This window comes from Siniperca chuatsi, linkage group LG9 (assembly GCF_020085105.1).
Source record: "Siniperca chuatsi isolate FFG_IHB_CAS linkage group LG9, ASM2008510v1, whole genome shotgun sequence".
NCBI lineage: Eukaryota > Metazoa > Chordata > Actinopteri > Centrarchiformes > Sinipercidae > Siniperca > Siniperca chuatsi.
In genome coordinates this window covers 31,336,508-31,357,207 of record NC_058050.1, presented here as the reverse complement: position 1 = coordinate 31,357,207, position 20,700 = coordinate 31,336,508, and the positions used below count along the sequence as shown (strand labels likewise).

Genomic DNA, 20,700 nt, shown 5'->3' with positions numbered 1-20,700 from the left:
CAAATGTCTTAATTAAGTTTTCCCCACATATACATGCTAATGTTTTAGCTTAAGTCTATGGAATTTTGCATTGCATAAATTAGCCTAGTGGCTAGCAGACTTTTCCCGCTACTTATAGCTTAAAAAATTGTATGTATTATTTATACTTTTTATCAGTCTCCGCTGGTTTAAGTCACTGCATCTCCCATCAGAACAGCATGGTTGAACTTCAGTCTTGACGTTTTATCAGACTAACAATGTTGAAACAGAGCAGCTTTTTCTGCTGTAGCTGATTTGTTGCCATGTTTCATTTTGTCAAGCTTGTCCGGCCTAGTAACAGTAGCTAAGGGGCGACTAAGTGAGACTTTGGGTTGGTCAATTGATCAAAAACAAAGGCATGGCAGTTTATCTCTTCTCTGAAATCTTTTCCTGTCATCTGGAGAAACTCAGGAAGGACAGGAAGATCAGTCCTTTTTAATATTAGATATTATATTGTATGAAAAAAACCTCATCAACCTACTTTTGAGTAGCTACAACAGAGCATATCTTACAATCTTAAAAGTCTATTTTCAAACAAAAAAACAAAAAACAAAACAAAGCTAAAAAAAATAACATGTGTGAATTGATTTATCAAGAAAATATTCAGCAGGTAAATCAAAGCCCTAGTATCACTTTGAAAAAACTGATATATTACAGGGATAGGCATGGTTACCACATAATTTATATTTCATACAGGAAGTGGGTAGTGTCGGTTCTGTTGGCCTAAATTAATAGCTTGTGTGACAGAACAAAGTATTTCATAAACCAGCAGCAAGGCAAGCAGTGGAGGCTGAAATAGTAATGGCCTGACACAGCAGAGTGCCTATTGAAAAAGCCAAATTAGGTGCAAGCAGGGACCAGAGAAACATGGAAAATTACAAAAAAATTAGAACTAAAATCTCTGAAAACACGACTGTGGTAATGTTTTTCAGAAAGAGCCGCAATGATACATTGTGAGGATGCCAAGATTCAAGGCTGATGCAGAACAAAATGCAGTGTTACAGGTAAGAACAAAGTGCTATGTTGTGTATCAAAGCTGGGTGTGAACTCGGACAGTCAAGACAAGTCTTTGAGTATAAACATGCGCGTGTTGAAGGACCTACACAACAGATTGCAAGTATAGTTACAAATGTTGACTGAAGTGTGAGAATTTGTGTGACAATTTCTCTATCAAAGCAATATGTATTTCATTTTTTGAACTGGGTCTTAGCAGCGCCCAGCTGTTCAAGCAGGTGAGGAGAGTCACGACTGAATAGCCATATTAGCTGATTCTGTACACTGCTTCCAACACTCTTGCTCTCACGTCATTGTTATTTAGATGAGTAAGATGGTCTCTGAAATGCTATTAAAATGTAAAACAAAATATATAAACTTACTAGGCTTGGGTGGTATCAAGGTATTAAAGTATTCCAGGATATTTAGAAATCCAGACAGTATGATTTTTAAGCTCTTTCTATTAAGCTAATACGGAAATGCTGTATCAATGTATTGTAGTGCACAGCACACGCCACCAGAGGTCAGTCTCTACTGGTGGAACCAAACAGGCAACTGAGCTGAGAAAGATGGCAACTGCTAGTGGTGGTACGGCCAAAAGACATGGGGCACAGACACGGTGCGGCACATGTGCTGCAGCTGAAGCTGCTACACTGACCCATGGATGTATAAAGAGAACACTGCACTGACCACAGAGGCCGCACACACCCACAAGGGCATCGCGCTGCTCATCTCTATGCGGCTGGTCTGTTTTATTTTTTCCCTCGGCGTGTCTACGCGGTCCTCAGACAGGTTAAAAACTACATAGAAGTGTGTAAAAACTAGTACAATATGATTAAAAATAGTGATGAAAATGATTAAAATAAATACCTTATTGTACCATAGCCCTAGGCAATGCGACTCAGCAGAGCAACCTTGTGGGTCTCTTTGCATTGCACTTTAAAATCAGTCAAATCAATGTGTATCTATGATCTTGTAGTTAATTAATTCAGTACCAGTTAACATAGCCTACGCTTCCAAACCTTCCATAACCAACTGTATTATCACTTGGCAAAACTCAGTATGCACACAGTGAAGCCGATTATGTCAAAATGGCTGGCACGCTACAAAGAAAGTGTCTGTATATGTGGCAGGTAAAAAAAACCCTCTCCACCCCGCCTCCGTGTCCCTGCCCCATGTATTTTAGCTGTCATTGGGTCCGCCAGCAAGAATCTATTATTTCCTATCTATTCATTCTATCCATTAAATGTAACCAACCCTAATACACACACTTTTTAAAGCTGGGCAGCTTTCCATCTGCTTTCACACAGGGTTTAGATGAGTGTTGTGAATCCAGTTAGTGTGGCGCAAATTGTCACTTTGACCTACTTTTAATGTAACTTTTCTTTTTTTCTATTCTACTGAAAATGTGATTTGTTTCACTCTGAATAACATAACACACCAGCAGGAATCTATGTGATTGTGAACAGTGCAACAAAACAAACTGTGGAGTTCCTCATTAAAGCATCAAAATTAATTCCAGCTGACCACAGCTGCTCTTGCGTATGATTGATTAAACTGCCAACTTTTAAAACCATCTGTCAGGCTTGTGATGGGTTGACCAGGGAGGGGCTTTGTGGGGCCATATGAAAACAGAACAATTTGGGACCAATAATCAAAGTAGTTAATTTGGGGTCATATTCTTGTTTCTGTGTATTTTCATACACAGGTTGGGTTTTCTCTTAATTTGCTCTCAGGTACAGGACAAAGCTGCAACAGACCACCAAAACTACAGAGATGCTGAGGACATCCAACATGGCAAGCCCCTGCACAACCAAGTCATCGAGGGCAATTGCAAAGATGAAAGACATCTCCAAAATGACACTGACTCACTCAAGGACAACATCAGAAGACAGTGAGAAAGCGCAACATATCCAACAGAAAAAAGAAAACAAATTACTCCTTCTAGCCTTAAAATTTAAATATAATTTGAATATTTAAACATAATTTGACTTGGAAAACCAAGTGTATTGTCAGAAATGCTCCAAAGAAGTAGAAGTCATTGTCCTTCCCCTGGAGGCACAGCTGTGTAACATTATTAGTCAGCAGGAGTTTTCAAAGCTGAATGGCTGTACAGGGTATGAAACTACACCTCATTCCATTGATAATGTGTGTGATGGACAGCTCTACAAAGAGTTTCAGAGGACATTAAGCCCTCCATGTGATAGCCAAAATGTTCAGTCACTTTTAGCTGTGATGGCATACCTTTGTTTAGATCATCCTCACAAAGTATGTGGCCCCTGTTGTGCACTTTAAATGAGCTACCTCCTCATCTAAGATCCAAACACGTCATGTTGACAGCATTGTGGTTTGGGCCCACAAAGCCACCATGCAATAGACTTCATGAGTATGGTTTTGAATGGTCTACTTTGAATGGGGTTTGTGGTACCAGCAAAATGTACTTTAACTCCCACATGAAACAAACTTCAAGGACTGCCTTTTTTCACCTACGTAATATTGCAAAAATCAGGCACATCCTGTCTCAAAATGACACAGAAAAATTAGTGCATGCATTTGTTACTTCTAGGCTGGACTACTGCAATTCCTTATTATCCGGCTGCCCGAATAAGTGCCTTAAGACACTCCAGTTGACCCAGAATGCTGCAGCACGTGTACCAACAAAAACTAGGAAAAGAGATCATATCTCTCCAATATTAGCTTCTCGCCCCTTATAATATTAATATTAGCACTGGCACCCTGTAAAATCCAGAATAGAATTTAAAGTCCTTCTCCTCACCTACAAAGCTCTTAATGGTCAGGCACCATCGTATCTTAAAGAGCTCATAATATCTTATTATCCAACTAGAACACTGCGCTCCCAGGATGCAGGGTTACTTGTGGTTCCTAGAGTCTCCAAAAGTAGAATGGGAGCCAGAGCCTTCAGTTTTCAGCTCCTCTCCTGTGGAATCAGATCCCAGTTTGGGTTCGGGAGGCAGACACTATCTCTACATTTAAGAGTAGGCTTAAGACTTCCCTCTTTGATGAAGCTTATAGTTAGGGGGGGCTTGGGTGAGTCCTGAACCATCCCTTAGTTATGCTGCTATAGGCCTAGACTGCCGGGAGACTTCCCATGATGTGCCTCTTTCCTCTCTACTTCTCTCCCTCTCCATCTGTATGCATTTTTATCCCATTACTGCATGTTACTAACTCGACATCTTCTCTCTCCCATAGTTTTGTCCCTTCTTGTTTCTCTCCTCTCCTTCTTTTGCTTTCAGCAGGTATTTCTGCCTCCAGAGCTGCAGAGACTGGATCTGTGGTTGTGGGCCCCCTGCTGCCCCCGTGTTCCTGCTCGACAACTGCTACTACAGTTGTTGTTATTGGCTCTGTTACTGATGCTGACATTATTTTTCCTATAGCTGTCATTCCTATTATTACTAATTTATCAATATCAACATTACAATTACTATTCTATTTAAAAAATAAATAAAAAATTCTACATGGTATTTGCATTGTGCCTCCCCCTGTTGCTCGCCCTCTGCTTCAAAATATGAAGCAGTTTAATGGAGCGATTTGGATGTTCATTTTGTCTGCAGAAAGGAGTACTGGTAGATCGAGGAAATGGAAAGGCAAGGCTCTATCCTTACGAGGAAGCTGTGGAACTTAGAACTCCAAGACAGACACTGGAACAAGTTGAACACGCTGTTGAGACAGGCGACCCAGTAATGGATGTAAAAGGTCCTTCTGTGCTGTCACTCTTACCTTGTTCTAATATAGTTGAAGGACGTGTCCCTGACAATTTGAAGCAAGTCTTTGTGTATTTCTCTACAGAAAGAAAAAGTTGACTACATAATGATGTTTCTAAATCATTATGAAGTCATTGTGTAGATGCCTTGTAGAGGGGACACCTGAAATAATCAGCATTGATTATTGACATTTTCATGGTTATTTGAGAACTACTGATAAAAGACAAGCAGCACAGACACATAACGTTTTATCTCAGTTGAGTCCTCTATGAGTGCTTTTCTTTGTTATACTAAGACGGACATCAGCTGTGTTACTATAGACATGCATTTATGTAGTCTCAAACTGAGAGGTCTTAGGACAGGCTCACATTGGGAAACTATTCATTGTGAAATATAGCTTGCAACAAAAATGCCCTTGTCACCCCCATCAATATCCAGACTGGATGATAAAACTGGACACATCTAAGCAAAACTATTGGTGTGTTTACATGCCTGTTCAGATCATTTATGTTTTGGTTCATGTTTATAATGTTTTAAAAAAGGGATTGAAAGGAAAAAGAATGAAAACAGAGAAAAGAGTGAGTAAGAGATGGGGGTGCACATGGTAAAAGCAAAACTAAACGGCAACAAATATTAATCTTTTTAATGGTACATTATATTATTGTTGTTATTTACTAAATTGAAAAATACAGTTTGAATTCTCAGACACATTCAAGCAGTGGCACATATAAAAGATCTATTATATGGTTGTTTTAATTTATGTGACATGTATTTATAACACCTATATGTGTTATACCTGTATGTGTCTGCAATATATGTCCATATATATATCATATGACACAGTGTCACTGGTATAGGGGCATTTATGTTTATACATTATTTTTCTGTATAGGAAATGGCACGAGGGATGCTGAGAGTTTGACTTCCTTTGTATTTTACAGTTCAATTTTCTTTTTCTTTACCTGTAGCTGGGTTCAGACATGCAGCAGTTCACCATGAAATACAGGTTTTGCCACATTCTGTCACATACTACTTATCACTTGTAGGTGACACTACCATTTCAAAGGATTCCCATACATGTTCCTTGAAGGTGCCTAAGAGAAACTGTGAACATGTATAGGTCTTTCCTGAAGCTGCAGCTTACAGAGAGAACACACTGAATTAGAAAAATCAGTTTTTCATGCAAAATACTGAATCTAATGAGAAAAGGCATTTGGCTGAACTAACCTAAATCTTGTGTGTCAACAATGTTGAGCCTAATTCATTGTCTAAGGAGAAGTGGCAGCTTTTATATGCCAATGGAATCATAACTATAGAGCTTGGTTCTCTAGATCCAGACTGACTATTTTACCTTAGATGGAGCCTTCTATTGAAATCTGGAAAGTTAGAATTTGAGCAGAGGCAGATCTTTACATTTTCATTTTCATTAATTTACACAGAGAGATTATAATACAATGGGTATTGGGCACAGACACGTAAAAATACAAAACACTATGGCATATTATACAAAACATCAACATCAAAGGAAACAGTAGGCCTGTTCTTTAAGCGACAGAATCCCTTGGCTCATAAAAACATAGTAAACAAAATTAAAACAGAATAAAACCTTTGTCCAGTTTAATCCTGTTGTCCTTCGTCCTGTCTTATTTCTTCTTTTGAGCTGATTCTAAAGCATCATCAGCTGCTGCACTATGGAGCTACACTACTACATCTGGCCTGCCTGGGTGTTGGTGACTAGAACCCTATTCAGATACAGGTGTGTTTATTAAGATCCCCAAGGGTGATGGGTGGAAGATAAGTTTGTTTTTTGTTTTTTACCTGTGCAGTTACATGCATGGATCTTATCTGACTAAGTTACCCAGATTCTCAAAAATGTGTAATTCAAATACACTATGTAGTGCTCTCAGGATTTGGTTTTTGGGACTGATCTGTTAAGTTAAGTTTGTTTTAGAGCCACATCTGGCAAGAAAGATCAAAAGCTCTTGGCAAAATGATTGGTATAATGGGCAAAATATGGTGAAATAGGAATCAGGTCAAAAGATAAGTCTGGTGTTATTCTATATTTTTCTAATTGTCAAAAAGTTCGAGACCAACAATATGTTGGTCTGTCTCTCAATGCTTTCTGACTTCTTTACCCTGTCTGTGGCACTCAGCTCTAAGCCCAATGGTTCCTACTGAAGAATGTAAATCTTCACCTCACAAATATATAGTTTCTCTTTTTTAAAAAAGGTTCAGTAATTACCTAAAACAGCTGCTCACCGTAGTTTTTAGCAAACATTACTCAAACTGAGTCACTGACTGTGTCAGAATAAACTACAGTGTGTGTTCATGGTGATGAAGGAACATGTCACCCAGTGCAACAGAGTGGCTCACTGATGTGTTTTAATAGTTTCTTGACAACAATGGAGCTCTATGGCTCAGAGGAAGAAGATCCATCAGGCTGTGATACACACACAATATTTGTTAGATACATTTACTGTTGGTTTGGATTCTGCACATGAGATTAGTTGACTGTAAGAAAAATATAGCATATAACCACACGTATCCTTTAAAATAGAGTAACTCAAAACAGGTAGTGCAAATGATACATGGGCAACTTATAATGCATTGACAACATTTTTTACAGTAGGCCTATGAGATCTTAACATGTGTTAAAATGGATTGGTCATAGCGAAGACATAGGCCACAGGCACCTGCAGTCCGATGTTGACAATATGCCATTTTCCCATCCCTAATGCTCCTATAACTAACCCTGCAATTGTTCCCAAAGTTCCAAGCCATGAGGACCACCTTCCAGCCACAGCTGCCGCTGCACCCACAGACACCCCTGCAGCACCCACCACCCCCAGCAGTGCCCCAGCGTTCCCCCCTTCCCCCAGCAATGGGGCTACACCCTCCACCCCGGCCAGTAAACCCCACGCCACTAAAGCTGCCCCCGCTATGACTTTCATCTCTCCAGCTGCAAGCCTCACCAGCGGTCCCCCCACTGTAGCCCCCAAACCCAGCTCACATAGTTTTGCCACAAAGAAAGCTGCGTTCATGGCTTCCAGAGAGGATTGGTGGTTCATATGAGTGCTGATGTTTTCTCTGGACTGACTCTGCCCTGCCAGTTGCATCTTCATGGCAGTTGCTACGACCACCTGCCCGGCATGTAGGGTGAGCATGGCGATGACGAACGTTGCAAGCATTCCCATGCATCCTACCAACATCCAGAACTTAAAGTCAGAAGATTTCAGAAGCAAATAGGCTATGACTGCAACCAAAGCCAGAAGCACTATAAACACAGACTGGTGGCCTCCATAACCAAACACCCCAAACCCTGATGTTACTATGGCAACCACTGTCATTGGTATCCCTGAGAAAGCCAAGAAGTCCACATGTTTCAACACCACGGTGTTGATCCAGTCTTGGATGGTTCTTTGCTCCATCTCTGCCTCTTGACTCTCCATCTTCTTCCTCTCTATTTCCTCCCTCTGCCTTCGCTCAGTGACCCATGTCGTCCTGTGTTCCATCCCACTGGTGCTGCCTCCCTTCTCCAGCATCAGGATCATCTGCTCTATCTGCACAGCCACTCTCTGTCTCTGCTGTGACTCTGTAATCTCAATCTCTTTCTTCTCCCTGACTATAGATCCCAGAGTGCAACAGGCCTCTCCCTGCTTCCAGAGGAGCTTAAATACAAAGTGCAACGGTGGTTTGAGCACAGTGAATATGCTCAGCGCCCACAGAAGGCCCACCATGCCATAATTCTTCACAATCCATTCAATAGCGACCCCAAGTGTTGCTCCGCTGAGAGTGGTCCCGAAGGCCCCAGCAAGTCCTGCTGATGCCCACATGCCAACAGAGTCTGTGTGGGAGGCCCTGCAGCTCCTCGTGGCCACGAACATTGAAGCTACTGCTGCTGCCAGAATCACACCAGCTACTACTGAGGTCATCGCCGTGGTCAGTGCTGTGGCTCCAATAAGGGTGCCCATCCCCAGAGCACCCACTGTCCTGACTTCCTCCATCACTGGTTTCAGTGGACCGGCTGCAGTCATCATTGACAGGGCCTTGTCCACTGGGTCCTCCGTAGCTCCCAGTATGCAGCCTCCCACTGCTCCCAGTGCAAACCCCACTGCTGCCTCCATTAAAGGGCTCCTAGCTCCTGAAACATGACATGAACAAAACTGTAAACTTTCAACTTTGGTTACTTAGTTTATTTTTCCATGGTTCTCTAATTTAGTTTTCTCTTTGATTTTTAGTAGATGGATATTTTACTAACCTGTTTAGCATAATGTACTGTAGGCTATGTACTTAATATTTACTTAATAATAAATTATTCTTCTGTTGTTGTTCTATTTTCCTTCATTTGTAGAATTTTGAAACTGTGGTGGACCTTTGGTGGAGAAAAACATGGTGCCACTGTGTCTGGACACCATTTTGCCTGCTCTGGTTGGATTGTGCTTTTACTTCACTATTGCACAGTCTTGGACCTTGGTAACATAGCATTTTACTGCACATTGTACTTGTACAAAGATGTATGTGACCAGTAGAGTTATTGATTTTCTTGACATTTAATTTTGTATAATTGGTCTCCACTTGTTTACAACAACATGAAATGTGAAACCTTTCAATGACTGGACAAAGTTGGACAAATTTTTAATGTGTTAAATGATACAGAATAGCAGAATTCCTATTTCTTCATTCAAATGTAACAGTTAAAAAAATCTGTTGAGATGTGTAAGTCACTAAAGTCACCCTGTGTCTGCAATGCATGACGAAACTGCAGTGAGAGACTCACAACAGACTGGTTGATCAGGTTCAGCCAGCACACACCATACTGCCATGATTCCTATCTGTTCACACTCTGCATGTGACTTAAACACTTAAAGACATTAAACTATGACTGGAATAGTAAGGGTAGAAAAAAGGAACAACAGAAAAAGTAAATGTCTTGGTTTGAGGGTTTATGTATAGTATTTCCTGTTTTATTTTGAAATGCTCTTTTCCCCTCATATGTCTGGTAGTTTAGCATCCTGTCTTTGTTTGCTTTTCCCACCAGTTTTGATTGGTTGCTCCGCCCTGATTAGTTTCAACTGTGTCTTGTTGTCTCCCTTCACCTGAGTGTATTTAGTCTGTGTGCTTCCCTTGTCTCTTCGTTTGGACCTGCAGCAAGTACATCTCTCCGAAAACTAGACAACATTCAAAATCAGGCTTTACCCCAACATCAGCATTACAAGTGGAAATGGGAGAAATGCTACTGGAATTAAGGAGAGCACAGCTATCGTTAAACTACTGGGTTAATTTAAAAGGACATAATGAATAATCCAACGCTAGATGCACTAAAACCCTGTAGAGAAAAGGAGAGGAGAGAAACAAAAAGTTTTGGATGGACAATTGAGCAGAAAGCAAAAGAACAAGGAATAACTGAAATAAACATTAGTCCAACAGTACCACTCCCAGTAATACACCTTTGGATACTCCCTGACCCAACTGTAGATCTCACATGGCTTGGCAAAAAGGACAAAGATAAGGAGCTTATTTTACATCCACAGATAATACAGACGTATATAGAAAGCATATACCACAGTTACGTGAAAATGTATACAGATGCTTCAAAGAACACTTCATAGTTCCAGATTTCAACATTAAAATTGGGAAACGAATCAGTGATGGAGTATCGGTGTGTACATGGGAGATGCTGGCAATTTTGTTAGCATTGCAATGGGTGGAAGAAGTGAGACCTTTGAGAGCAGTAATATGATCTGATTCCAGCTCATCATTAATCAGCTTGAAGCACAGCCATTCAGACAGCAGACCAGATGTCTTAATAGAGATACAGCAAACTCTATATAGAATTCAAATGATGGGGCTAAATATGACATTTGTATGGATACCAGCACATATAGGAATCAAAGGAAATGAAATAGCTGACAAGTATGCAAAGGAAGCCACAAAAATTAAGCACATTGACATTACAGTACCCCTTAGTAAAATGGAAATGAAAACCATAGTTAAGGAGAATTTGAAAGAAAGGCGGCAAAAGCAGTGGGAAGAAGAGAGAACAGGAAGGTGGTTATACAACATTCAAAGGAAAGTAGGTGTGATGAGGAAAACGGAAAGGAAACAATAATATCTAGGCTACGGTTTAGGCACACAGGGTTAAACAGCACATTATGTAAAATAGGAAAACATAATACAGGAAGATGTACATTCTGTGACAAAGAAGAAACTGTAGAACACATTATGATTTACTGTCCAAAATGATGCTGAGAGAAGAGAACTGACACTGAACCTTAAAGAAATAAAGATGAGGTTTGATTTACGAGATCTTTTACAAAGAAGTTCTAGAGAGAAGTGTTGTTTATTGTTGTTTCATTATCTTAGGAGAACAAATTTGATATTTTATTTTTTGTTGTTGTTGTTTTGGATTCATTTCAGTTTATTTTCTTTTATTTAATTATTAGTGAAGGTATAGTTAGAGTCCCGATCCACACTCCATTCCAGTTGGTGGCGGTAATGCACCATAAAGATTGCCAACTGCCATAAAACATTGCGAAGAAGAAGAATGTCTCTTTTTGTTGGATCGTCTTGTACCTCGTGTCAGGCATACTAGCCTTGTTCTGGTATTTTGTTCTCCTGGTGTGTTGGATCATTGTTTTTCCTGGATCTTACCTGTTGTTTGGACTTTTGAACTTTTCTGCCTGGCCTTGGATTTGTTTGCCTATTAGGACTGCTTCCTTGGATTTGACTTTTGCCTGCCTGACCATCCCATAAGCATTGTACCAGCTCTGCTCCTTCATTTGGGTCCTACTCCTGCCTTCCTGGTTCCCCGGCTTGACATACACGCAACAGTAAAGGTCTGAATAGTTTTCATGCTATTATTGTAACCCCCCTGTCAGTAAAAATGAAATGTATACATAGCATGTAGAAAATGAAAGTACTCAAAGCACAATCACAAAATATGCATTTTTTGTGATTTGTTAAGCACAGTTTACACAAGCAAAGCAACCATATATTGCAACTTTCAGTCATTAACAGAGATTAATGAAAATGCCGATTTAGAAAGTGGACATGTCTTTACCCAGTTTAGTCTGTGCCATGTTGTTCTGAGATGGGCAGTAGACTGACGAATCCTCTCTGCTTGAGTTATGTCAGGCTTTCTCAAGACCTGTGTCTTAAGTGAGTCGACAGCACTCAAGTGCTTCTTTTTCCCTGTTTATATGACAGCAGCCCATACAGGACACACCCACTACCGGTTTGTCCTTTCTGTATTCTCCTTCCAGGTAATTCTGACCTAATCTCTGAGATCTCTGCCCCACGCTGGTGTTCAGTGTCACATGTGAGGCAGCATTCCTGTACTTGTGGTATTTCAATTGAGTTGGTCATGGACTACATACTCACCTGGAAAGCATTTGGAGTGCACACCTCCACAAAAGGCTGCACAATTCTTTACATTTACACACAACACTTGTTAGTGGAATCAATTCATTGTTTGTTTTTTGGACTCGTCCTGCCACATTTGATGAATATTCAATGGAGTGGTGAACAGTTTTTACACAAGATTAAAAATAGTGAATCTGTTTTTTGTGGAAATTGACTTGTCTCACAGCCTACTGAACCAAAGTGACAGATTTTGGCCAAAGTGCTTAAAAAATAAAATCCTTTTATGAATTGGCGCTATATAAATACAATTGAATTGAAGCTGCAAACCCAGATTTGTCTATTAGTAATTCTGTAAGCAAAATCATCAATGTTTGTGTTCTGTACAACACTCTTGTGGATTATAACAAACATGCTAGCATCTGTGTGTGTAAAATATTTTTACATACTGGTACATTGCCTTTTGTAGGCCTACTCATGCAAGAACATTTCGCTCATCCTTTTTATATCAATGTAAGTTCTCATTTCCGGTCACCAGTGTTTGTGTGTGTGTGTGTTACTAGTAGCGTATTTTTACTGCTCTAGCTCATCAGTTAATTTTGTTAGATTCTTTATTATTGTGACTAACTATCTGCTATACATTTAAATGTACACTAGATCTGCTCAAGCACTCATAGCTCTCTGAAAACTTGCTTAAAGATTGAGTATATGTTGAATGGCGTTTCCGTGGCGTGGCTTTGAATTTCCATGTTTCGCAATTTGTAACAGTGCTACCTCGACTCCACATCGTCACATCTGCCCCAAATTTCACATGTTTAGAGTCCCGGCCTAAGGTCACATTCCAATTAGAAGTAATAGTCATTGCGCCACCTACTGGTAACAGGAAGCCTTGTGTGACTAATCACTTGATTTACATTAAATTCATTTATTATTTATTATTATTTATTGGTGTGGTGTACACTTGATATACTGGAATGTAACTTATGAGTGGGTGTTCTAACACCAAGTGGCGGACACAGGAAGTGACATTTAAGTTCTTTGTGCAGCGTCCAAAACATGTGCCACTTCAGAACCATGTCTATTGACCTCTGGCAACAGCAACACGGCTGTGGCACACCCAGACATGTGTGAGGCACATCGCTGCTTGCAGCTTTAATTAGGGCCTGAGCAGCAACCACTACGAGGACCCTATTGGCATGCAAGGAATTGTTGTTTATCAACCCCCAAGTGAATGAAGAGAATTAATCGGATTGACTTCAGATTTTTGCAGTGCAATCTAAAGACCTTTGCGATGAAAAGTGCGAGTTTTTGTTGAAGGCCGTGGCATCAAATTTTGATGTTTCACCACAAAAAGGAAGTTGTTTGAGTCTCCATGGTCAAATTTACCCCAAACTTCACATGTTTAATAGTTGTCCCAACCTGAAGACATCCACATGCCAGTAGTCAGTCAGTCAGTCAGTCATAGCACCACCCACTGGCAACAGGAAGTAAGCCTTATGTGAAAATTTCAGGGTGTGGTATACACTTGATATACTGGAACATGACATGTAATTTGTGGGTGTTCTCTAGCGCCACAGAGTGGACACAGCAAGTAACACTTAACTCCAACCTGCAGTGTCAAGAACACGTGAAAATTCAGAGCTGCGTTGAACAACCTACGGCAGCAATGCAGAGGCTGCGTCGCACCCCGACATGCGGTTAAGGTGTGAGGGCCCGTTCATCACTGCTTGCAGCTTTAATTAGGGGCCGAGCAGCGACCACTGTGGAGGCCCTATTAGCATGAAAGCAGCGACGAGCGGGCCCTCGCAAGGGCTAGATGAGGAAAATATCCCTTACTCTGACTCGCTGGGCAGATACACAAATGACAGGAAAAGGGGACCCAATCCCTAACCGGGTGGAACTAACGTGGCTAGTCTGGTCAGGCACGCTAACATCTGAAACAGCCTGTGTGTCAGAGGGTGTAGCGACAGACAGAAGATGCTCAGAGGCCAAGTAAAGCTTGTGACCTTTATTGGCAAACTCCGGCTCGGGGGCAGAGGAATGAGCAGCTCAAGGACCCCTGCCACGGGCCTGGGCGTGAGGGGGAGGCAGAGGGTCACAAACACAAACACCGGTATTATTTTGTTTCTCCTAATTCCACTTCTTCTGATCATTCCCCATACATCAGAGAGCTGTCTCTCTCTCCCTATCCTATTACAATATTGTCTCCAGTATGCACGTTTAGTTGTTCTTAGTCTTCCGAACTACTGCCTGTGATCTTTTGTACTGAATTAATGTTTCTAACGAATGATGTTTTTTTAACTGTCTAAATGCCCTGTTCCTTCTTTTTACAGCTTTCCTACAGTCTTCATCCCACCACGGTACACTCTTCTTACCCCCCGGTATTGTTTCCTCTGCCGACTGTATGATGACTGCAACCAACCTTTTATTGAATTCCCCGTCTGATATATCTTCTCTAAGTAAAAGTTCACACCTTCCCTTACTCAGTGTTTGAAATGTGTCCCAATTTGCTTTGTCTAATTTCCCTCTTGGTATCTTCAGTTCCTCTTCTTGGTGTACTTCTACTCCCGCCTTAATTCTTAAAGATAATGATCACTTCCCACTGGTGACTTACTGGTGACTGGTGACACCTCCCAGGTTGTGATACACACTATTCCATTAGACGCTAGTGTTAGATCGATTGCACTTTTATTTTGAGCACTGTTATACCTAGTACCTGTCCCATCACTCACACACTTATCCCTTATCTTCTATGAATTCCTCTATGATTAAACCATTTGCATCCGTTTTCTTACTCCCCCACAGTGTGTTATGCGCATTGAAGTCTCCACACCATACCACCATACCCTGCACCTGCCCACCCACAATGTCCAATGTATCAGGGTACAGCCTATTGCATGGGTTATAGTAATTCATTATTGCTAATTCATCCTTTCCTGCCAAAATCTTGACCACTATTGATTTGTGTTCTTTCCCTAAATAAATCAGATTAAAAGTCGTCCCCTCCCACACAAATGTTGCCACGCCACCACCTTTCCCAATCTTCCTATCATTCCTAATTGCTCTATAACCCCGTATTATGAAATCCCACTGTGGTCTCAGCCATGTTTCTTGTATGCATATTATATCAGGTTTATCTTGTAGATTAGAAAAAAAGTTTTTATTCCTGGCCATTTGCAATAAGGCTTCTTGCTTTCCATTGTAATATAGTTAATACCATGATGATCCACCACCCCATGTTTGTGATTGTGAGCTAGATGTCCCTCCATTTAACATTTCCTTAACTTTCTCCGTCCAAGATCATTGATTCCCAAATGTTTTTCTTCTGATTTAACTATTATTTTGATCTTTTCTGTCTTCTTATTGGTTTGAGCAGAACAGTATTACATCAACCATGAACAATATAAACTTGTTTTTCCCCACAATCAGTGTGCCTTCCTTTACTTTGCTGCATCCCTCACACCGTATCATTTTGTTGCTCTCTGTATTAACTGGCTTAGTGCTGGATTTGTCTGTCTGCACAGCTACTTTCTTAGCTGCTTCGGTAAATGTAATTCCTTGAGAAGTTTTCAGTCGCTGTACTTCTGCTGCTCTCTTACTGATCTGCACCCCCGGTAAGCTGTGTTCCCCTTCACAGTTGCAGCACTTAAGCTGAGCTCCTCTTTCACACTTTCCGTATTCATGTTCACCGGCACATCTCCCACATCTTTATTTGCCTTTGCACACTACCACTATGTGTCCATACTTTTGGCATATAAAGCATCTCAATGGTGGGGGGTTATAATGCCTGACCTCGTAGCTCACATACCCAATATATACTTTGGACGGTAGTCTTTCCTCATCAAAAATGAACATTACTGACAGGCTGTCACATTTCTTTCCATTATGAGTGGTTTTCAGGCGTCACTTTTACTCCTGCTACATTTTCTTTAATCTGATCTGTCGGCACATTTATGGGTATTCCTGAAATTACGCCTCAGATCATGTTTTTATCATTAATCAGTGTTCCTTGCACTCCCTTACCTTTAATCTTATTTAATCTGATAGCCTTGCCTTGTTGAGTACTGTCCCTGCAGAGAATCAACAGTGATCCATTTCACAGCACTCTTGCACTTTTCACCTCACCTATCAATTTGTTCATTGATGTAGTTAGTTGGACCGGGTTCCACTCACCAAATGAGGAACCTTCTTGGACCAGTTTAATGATTTCTTTGTAGTCTTCGTTTCAATCTCCTGTTACTACTATATTTCGCTCATTATCAGTCTCTTCTGAGTGTGAACCTTCATTTTGCTGCCTCTGTTTTTTACGCTTTCGCCTACCGTTAACCCTCTGCACAGTATTTCAACCTTCATTTTCCCCGCCACTTATTTCCATTCCGCCTAGCTCACTTCCTGATCCGTCACTTCCCTCTGCCATCTCCTCTCCATTCACAGCCCGGTTGTGCTCTGCCTGAACTCGCAGACATCATGTCTCTCATGAGAGTATCCGTCAGCCCTCTGGACAAAATCCCAACTAGGTTTTTATTGGAAGTTATGGATTGTATTGCGGCCCTTTTGCTAATTATTTTTAACAGCTCGCTGTCTACTGGTTGCGTCCCAGATTACTTTAAAACTGCTTGTGTCCAGCCAGTCCTAAAAAACTTGGGCTTGATCCCACCCACCTGGATAACTATCGTCCAATCTCCAAACTGCCTTTTATTTCCAAGATTCTCGAAAAACTTGTATCTAAGCAGCTTCTTGCTGCTGTGGAAAACAATAGTACCTTTGAAAAGTTCTTATCTGGGTTTCGTCAATACCACAGCACTGAGACAGCCCTTCTCAAAGTCACTAATGACCTTTTAATGAATGCAGATGCAGGGATGTGCTCAATTCTTGTGCTGCTGGACATAAGTGCTGCCTTTGACACAATTGATCATGGCATTCTTTTAGATAGATCGAGGCACTGGGTGGGCATATCTGGCACTGCACTAGACTGGTTCTCATCTTATCTGTCCAATAGGAAATTCTGTGTCAGCATTAATAACTTCATGTCATCCTTTTCCCAAATCAAGTATGGTGTGCCTCAAGGTTCAATTCTGGGACCAATACTGTTCTCCTCATACATGCTTCCCTTGGGTGATGTAATCCGCAGACATGGTATTTCTTTTCATTGTTATGCGGATGACACACAGTTGTACCTCCCTGTCCTTCCTTAGTACGCTGAGTTCTCTGCAGGACTGCCTGTCTGACATAAAAAATTAGATGTCGATACATTTTCTTCAGCTCAACTCAAATAAAACTGGAATCCTTGTTATTGGGCCCCAACACATCACTAAACAAATACTGCCATTTACTGGTAACCTGTCACAACATATCAAGCCTGTTGCAAGAAATCTTGGTGTATCTGTTTGTTATGTTTAGAGTAACATATCACAAAGTTTGTCCAATCATGTTTTTATCACCTCAGAAACATTGCAAAAATTCCATCTATTTTAAATCTTAGTGATGCAGAAACTGTTGTACATTCTTTTATCTCCTCAGGCCTTGATTATTGTAACAGCTTCTTCACTTGTCTTAACCAAAAAACTTTGACATGACTGCAGACTGTACAGAACTCAGCTGCTAGGCTGTTAACCAGGACCAAGAGGTACGATCACATCACACCTGTTTTAGCTTCTTTACATTGGCTCCCTGTTTTAGGATTGATTTTAAGATCTTGTCGATTACTTTTAAGGCTCTTTATGGCCTGGCTCCAGACTATATTTTAGACCTTGAATCCCTTATGAACCTTCACATAGTTTGAGATCTTCGGGCAAAGGTCTTCTGTCTGTTCCTGAGTCCAGGATTCAATTCAATTCAGTTTTATTTATATAGCGCCAATTCATAACAGAAGTTATCTCATTGCACTTTTCCTATAGAGCAGTTCTAGACCGTACTCTTTATAATATTAATTTGGATGAAAACTAAGGGGGACAGAGCTTGTGCTATCAGGGCCCCGAGGCTCTAGAACAACTTGCCCTAAGAAAATAGGTTGTCTGAGTCAGTGTCTTCTCAAAATACATTTTTATCGGAAAGCATATCCTGATTTTACTTGAAGTGGCTGTTTATTTTATTACTTTTGTGTATTTATTGTATCATATTTCATCATTCACTGTGTTGTTTTAATTATTATTATTATTATTATTATTATTATTATTATTATTATGACTGCTCCAGGTGAAAATGCCCATTGTGAAAACATTATGTACTGGGTTAAAAGTGTGACTGCTCCATCCACACAAATGCGTAGGATAGAAATCTTCCACTAAATGATCAAATAGTACTTTGTGATATCTTTACAACTTTTCCCTGCTGTTTCAAAGCTTTTCACTTTGTGCAGTGGAAAAACACAGCCTGCCTAGGATACAGACTTACTTACTTCAAGATAAACTCACACCAGCAGCTTGTTTTTCAGGAATTGTCCCTTTGACGACATCCTGTCCATCCAGATCGAGGAAAATCTTCTGTAGGACTTCAGATGTGCATTTGAGGTCTGATGAGTAGCATAACAGTCTAAATAAATCAAGAGTCCAAAGAAAGCGAGCCCAATGCTCCCCATTCCACTGAAGACCTCCATTTTTTTCCCCCACCAGGACACCCTCCACATGACACGCCACATCACACATTGCTCCATGGAACTGCTGGCCTCAGTGTCTGTGTTCTGTTGGGTAAAATACAGATGGCCCATGAATAAAGAAAGCAATGCAAGTTTAAAAGATGCTCCCACATGCCAGTTTTCTGCAGAGCACTTGATGTGGTAGACTGATGCACCGTCAAACTCAGCAGCTGAAGTCTGTAGTTCTTTCATAGTATTTTGTCTCTTCTTCATTCACTAGTTTCCCAGTGAATATAACAGTGCTTATTTGGATGTCCAAACATCGATTTCACTTTTTACAATTTTATTTATAAGTGCATCTGTATTTCTTCTTTACATGTCAAACGGGCCATTTGTGAACGTGTTAAATAATGTGCTAACTTCTGTTTTTAACTGTCTTGCCTCCAGTTTCTTGCTGCACTGCATCTTTTAAACTTGCATTGCTTTCTTTATTCATGGGCCATCTGTATTTTACCCAACAGAACACAGACACTGAGGCCAGCAGTTCCATGGAGCAATGTGTGATGTGGCGTGTCATGTGGAGGGTGTCCTGGTGGGGGAAAAAAATGGAGGTCTTCAGTGGAATGGGGAGCATTGGGCTCGCTTTCTTTGGACTCTTGATTTATTTAGACTGTTATGCTACTCATCAGACCTCAAATGCACATCTGAAGTCCTACAGAAGATTTTCCTCGATCTGGATGGACAGGATGTCGTCAAAGGGACAATTCCTGAAAAACAAGCTGCTGGTGTGAGTTTATCTTGAAGTAAGTAAGTCTGTATCCTAGGCAGGCTGTGTTTTTCCACTGCACAAAGTGAAAAGCTTTGAAACAGCAGGGAAAAGTTGTAAAGATATCACAAAGTACTATTTGATCATTTAGTGGAAGATTTCTATCCTACGCATTTGTGTGGATGGAGCAGTCACACTTTTTAACCCAGTACATAATGTTTTCACAATGGGCATTTTCACCTGGAGCAGTCATAATAATAATAATAATAATAATAATAATAATAATTAAAACAACACAGTGAATGATGAAATATGATACAATAAATACACAAAAGTAATAAAATAAACAGCCACTTCAAGTAAAATCAGGATATGCTTTCCGATAAAAATGTATTTTGAGAAGACACTGACTCAGACAACCTATTTTCTTAGGGCAAGTTGTTCTAGAGCCTCGGGGCCCTGATAGCACAAGCTCTGTCCCCCTTAGTTTTCATCCAAATTAATATTATAAAGAGTACGGTCTAGACCTGCTCTATAGGAAAAGTGCAATGAGATAACTTCTGTTATGAATTGGCGCTATATAAATAAAACTGAATTGAATTGAATCCTGGACTCAGGAACAGACAGAAGACCTTTGCCCGAAGATCTCAAACTATGTGAAGGTTCATAAGGGATTCAAGGTCTAAAATATAGTCTGGAGCCAGGCCATAAAGAGCCTTAAAAGTAATCGACAAGATCTTAAAATCAATCCTAAAACAGGGAGCCAATGTAAAGAAGCTAAAACAGGTGTGATGTGATCGTACCTCTTGGTCCTGGTTAACAGCCTAGCAGCTGAGTTCTGTACAGTCTGCAGTCATGTCAAAGTTTTTTGGTTAAGACAAGTGAAGAAGCTGTTACAATAATCAAGGCCTGAGGAGATAAAAGAATGTACAACAGTTTCTGCATCACTAAGATTTAAAATAGATGGAATTTTTGCAATGTTTCTGAGGTGATAAAAACATGATTGGACAAACTTTGTGATATGTTACTCTAAACATAACAAACAGATACACCAAGATTTCTTGCAACAGGCTTGATATGTTGTGACAGGTTACCAGTAAATGGCAGTATTTGTTTAGTGATGTGTTGGGGCCCAATAACAAGGATTCCAGTTTTATTTGAGTTGAGCTGAAGAAAATGTATCGACATCTAATTTTTTATGTCAGACAGGCAGTCCTGCAGAGAACTCAGCGTACTAAGGAAGGACAGGGAGGTACAACTGTGTGTCA

At 40.5% G+C, this 20,700-nt stretch overlaps 1 protein-coding gene across 1 annotated transcript; it reads right to left on the bottom strand.

The window, feature by feature from the left end:
• Positions 1-5,359: 5,359 nt before the first annotated feature.
• Positions 5,360-11,933, bottom strand: LOC122880975. The gene is made up of 2 exons (XM_044206556.1): positions 11,794-11,933; positions 5,360-8,874 (listed from the first exon to the last, which is right to left on the bottom strand). The coding sequence occupies exons 1-2, from the start codon at positions 11,810-11,812 to the stop codon at positions 7,385-7,387; spliced, it is 1,509 nt and encodes a 502-aa protein (XP_044062491.1). The 5' UTR covers positions 11,813-11,933; the 3' UTR covers positions 5,360-7,384.
• Positions 11,934-20,700: the final 8,767 nt, after the last annotated feature.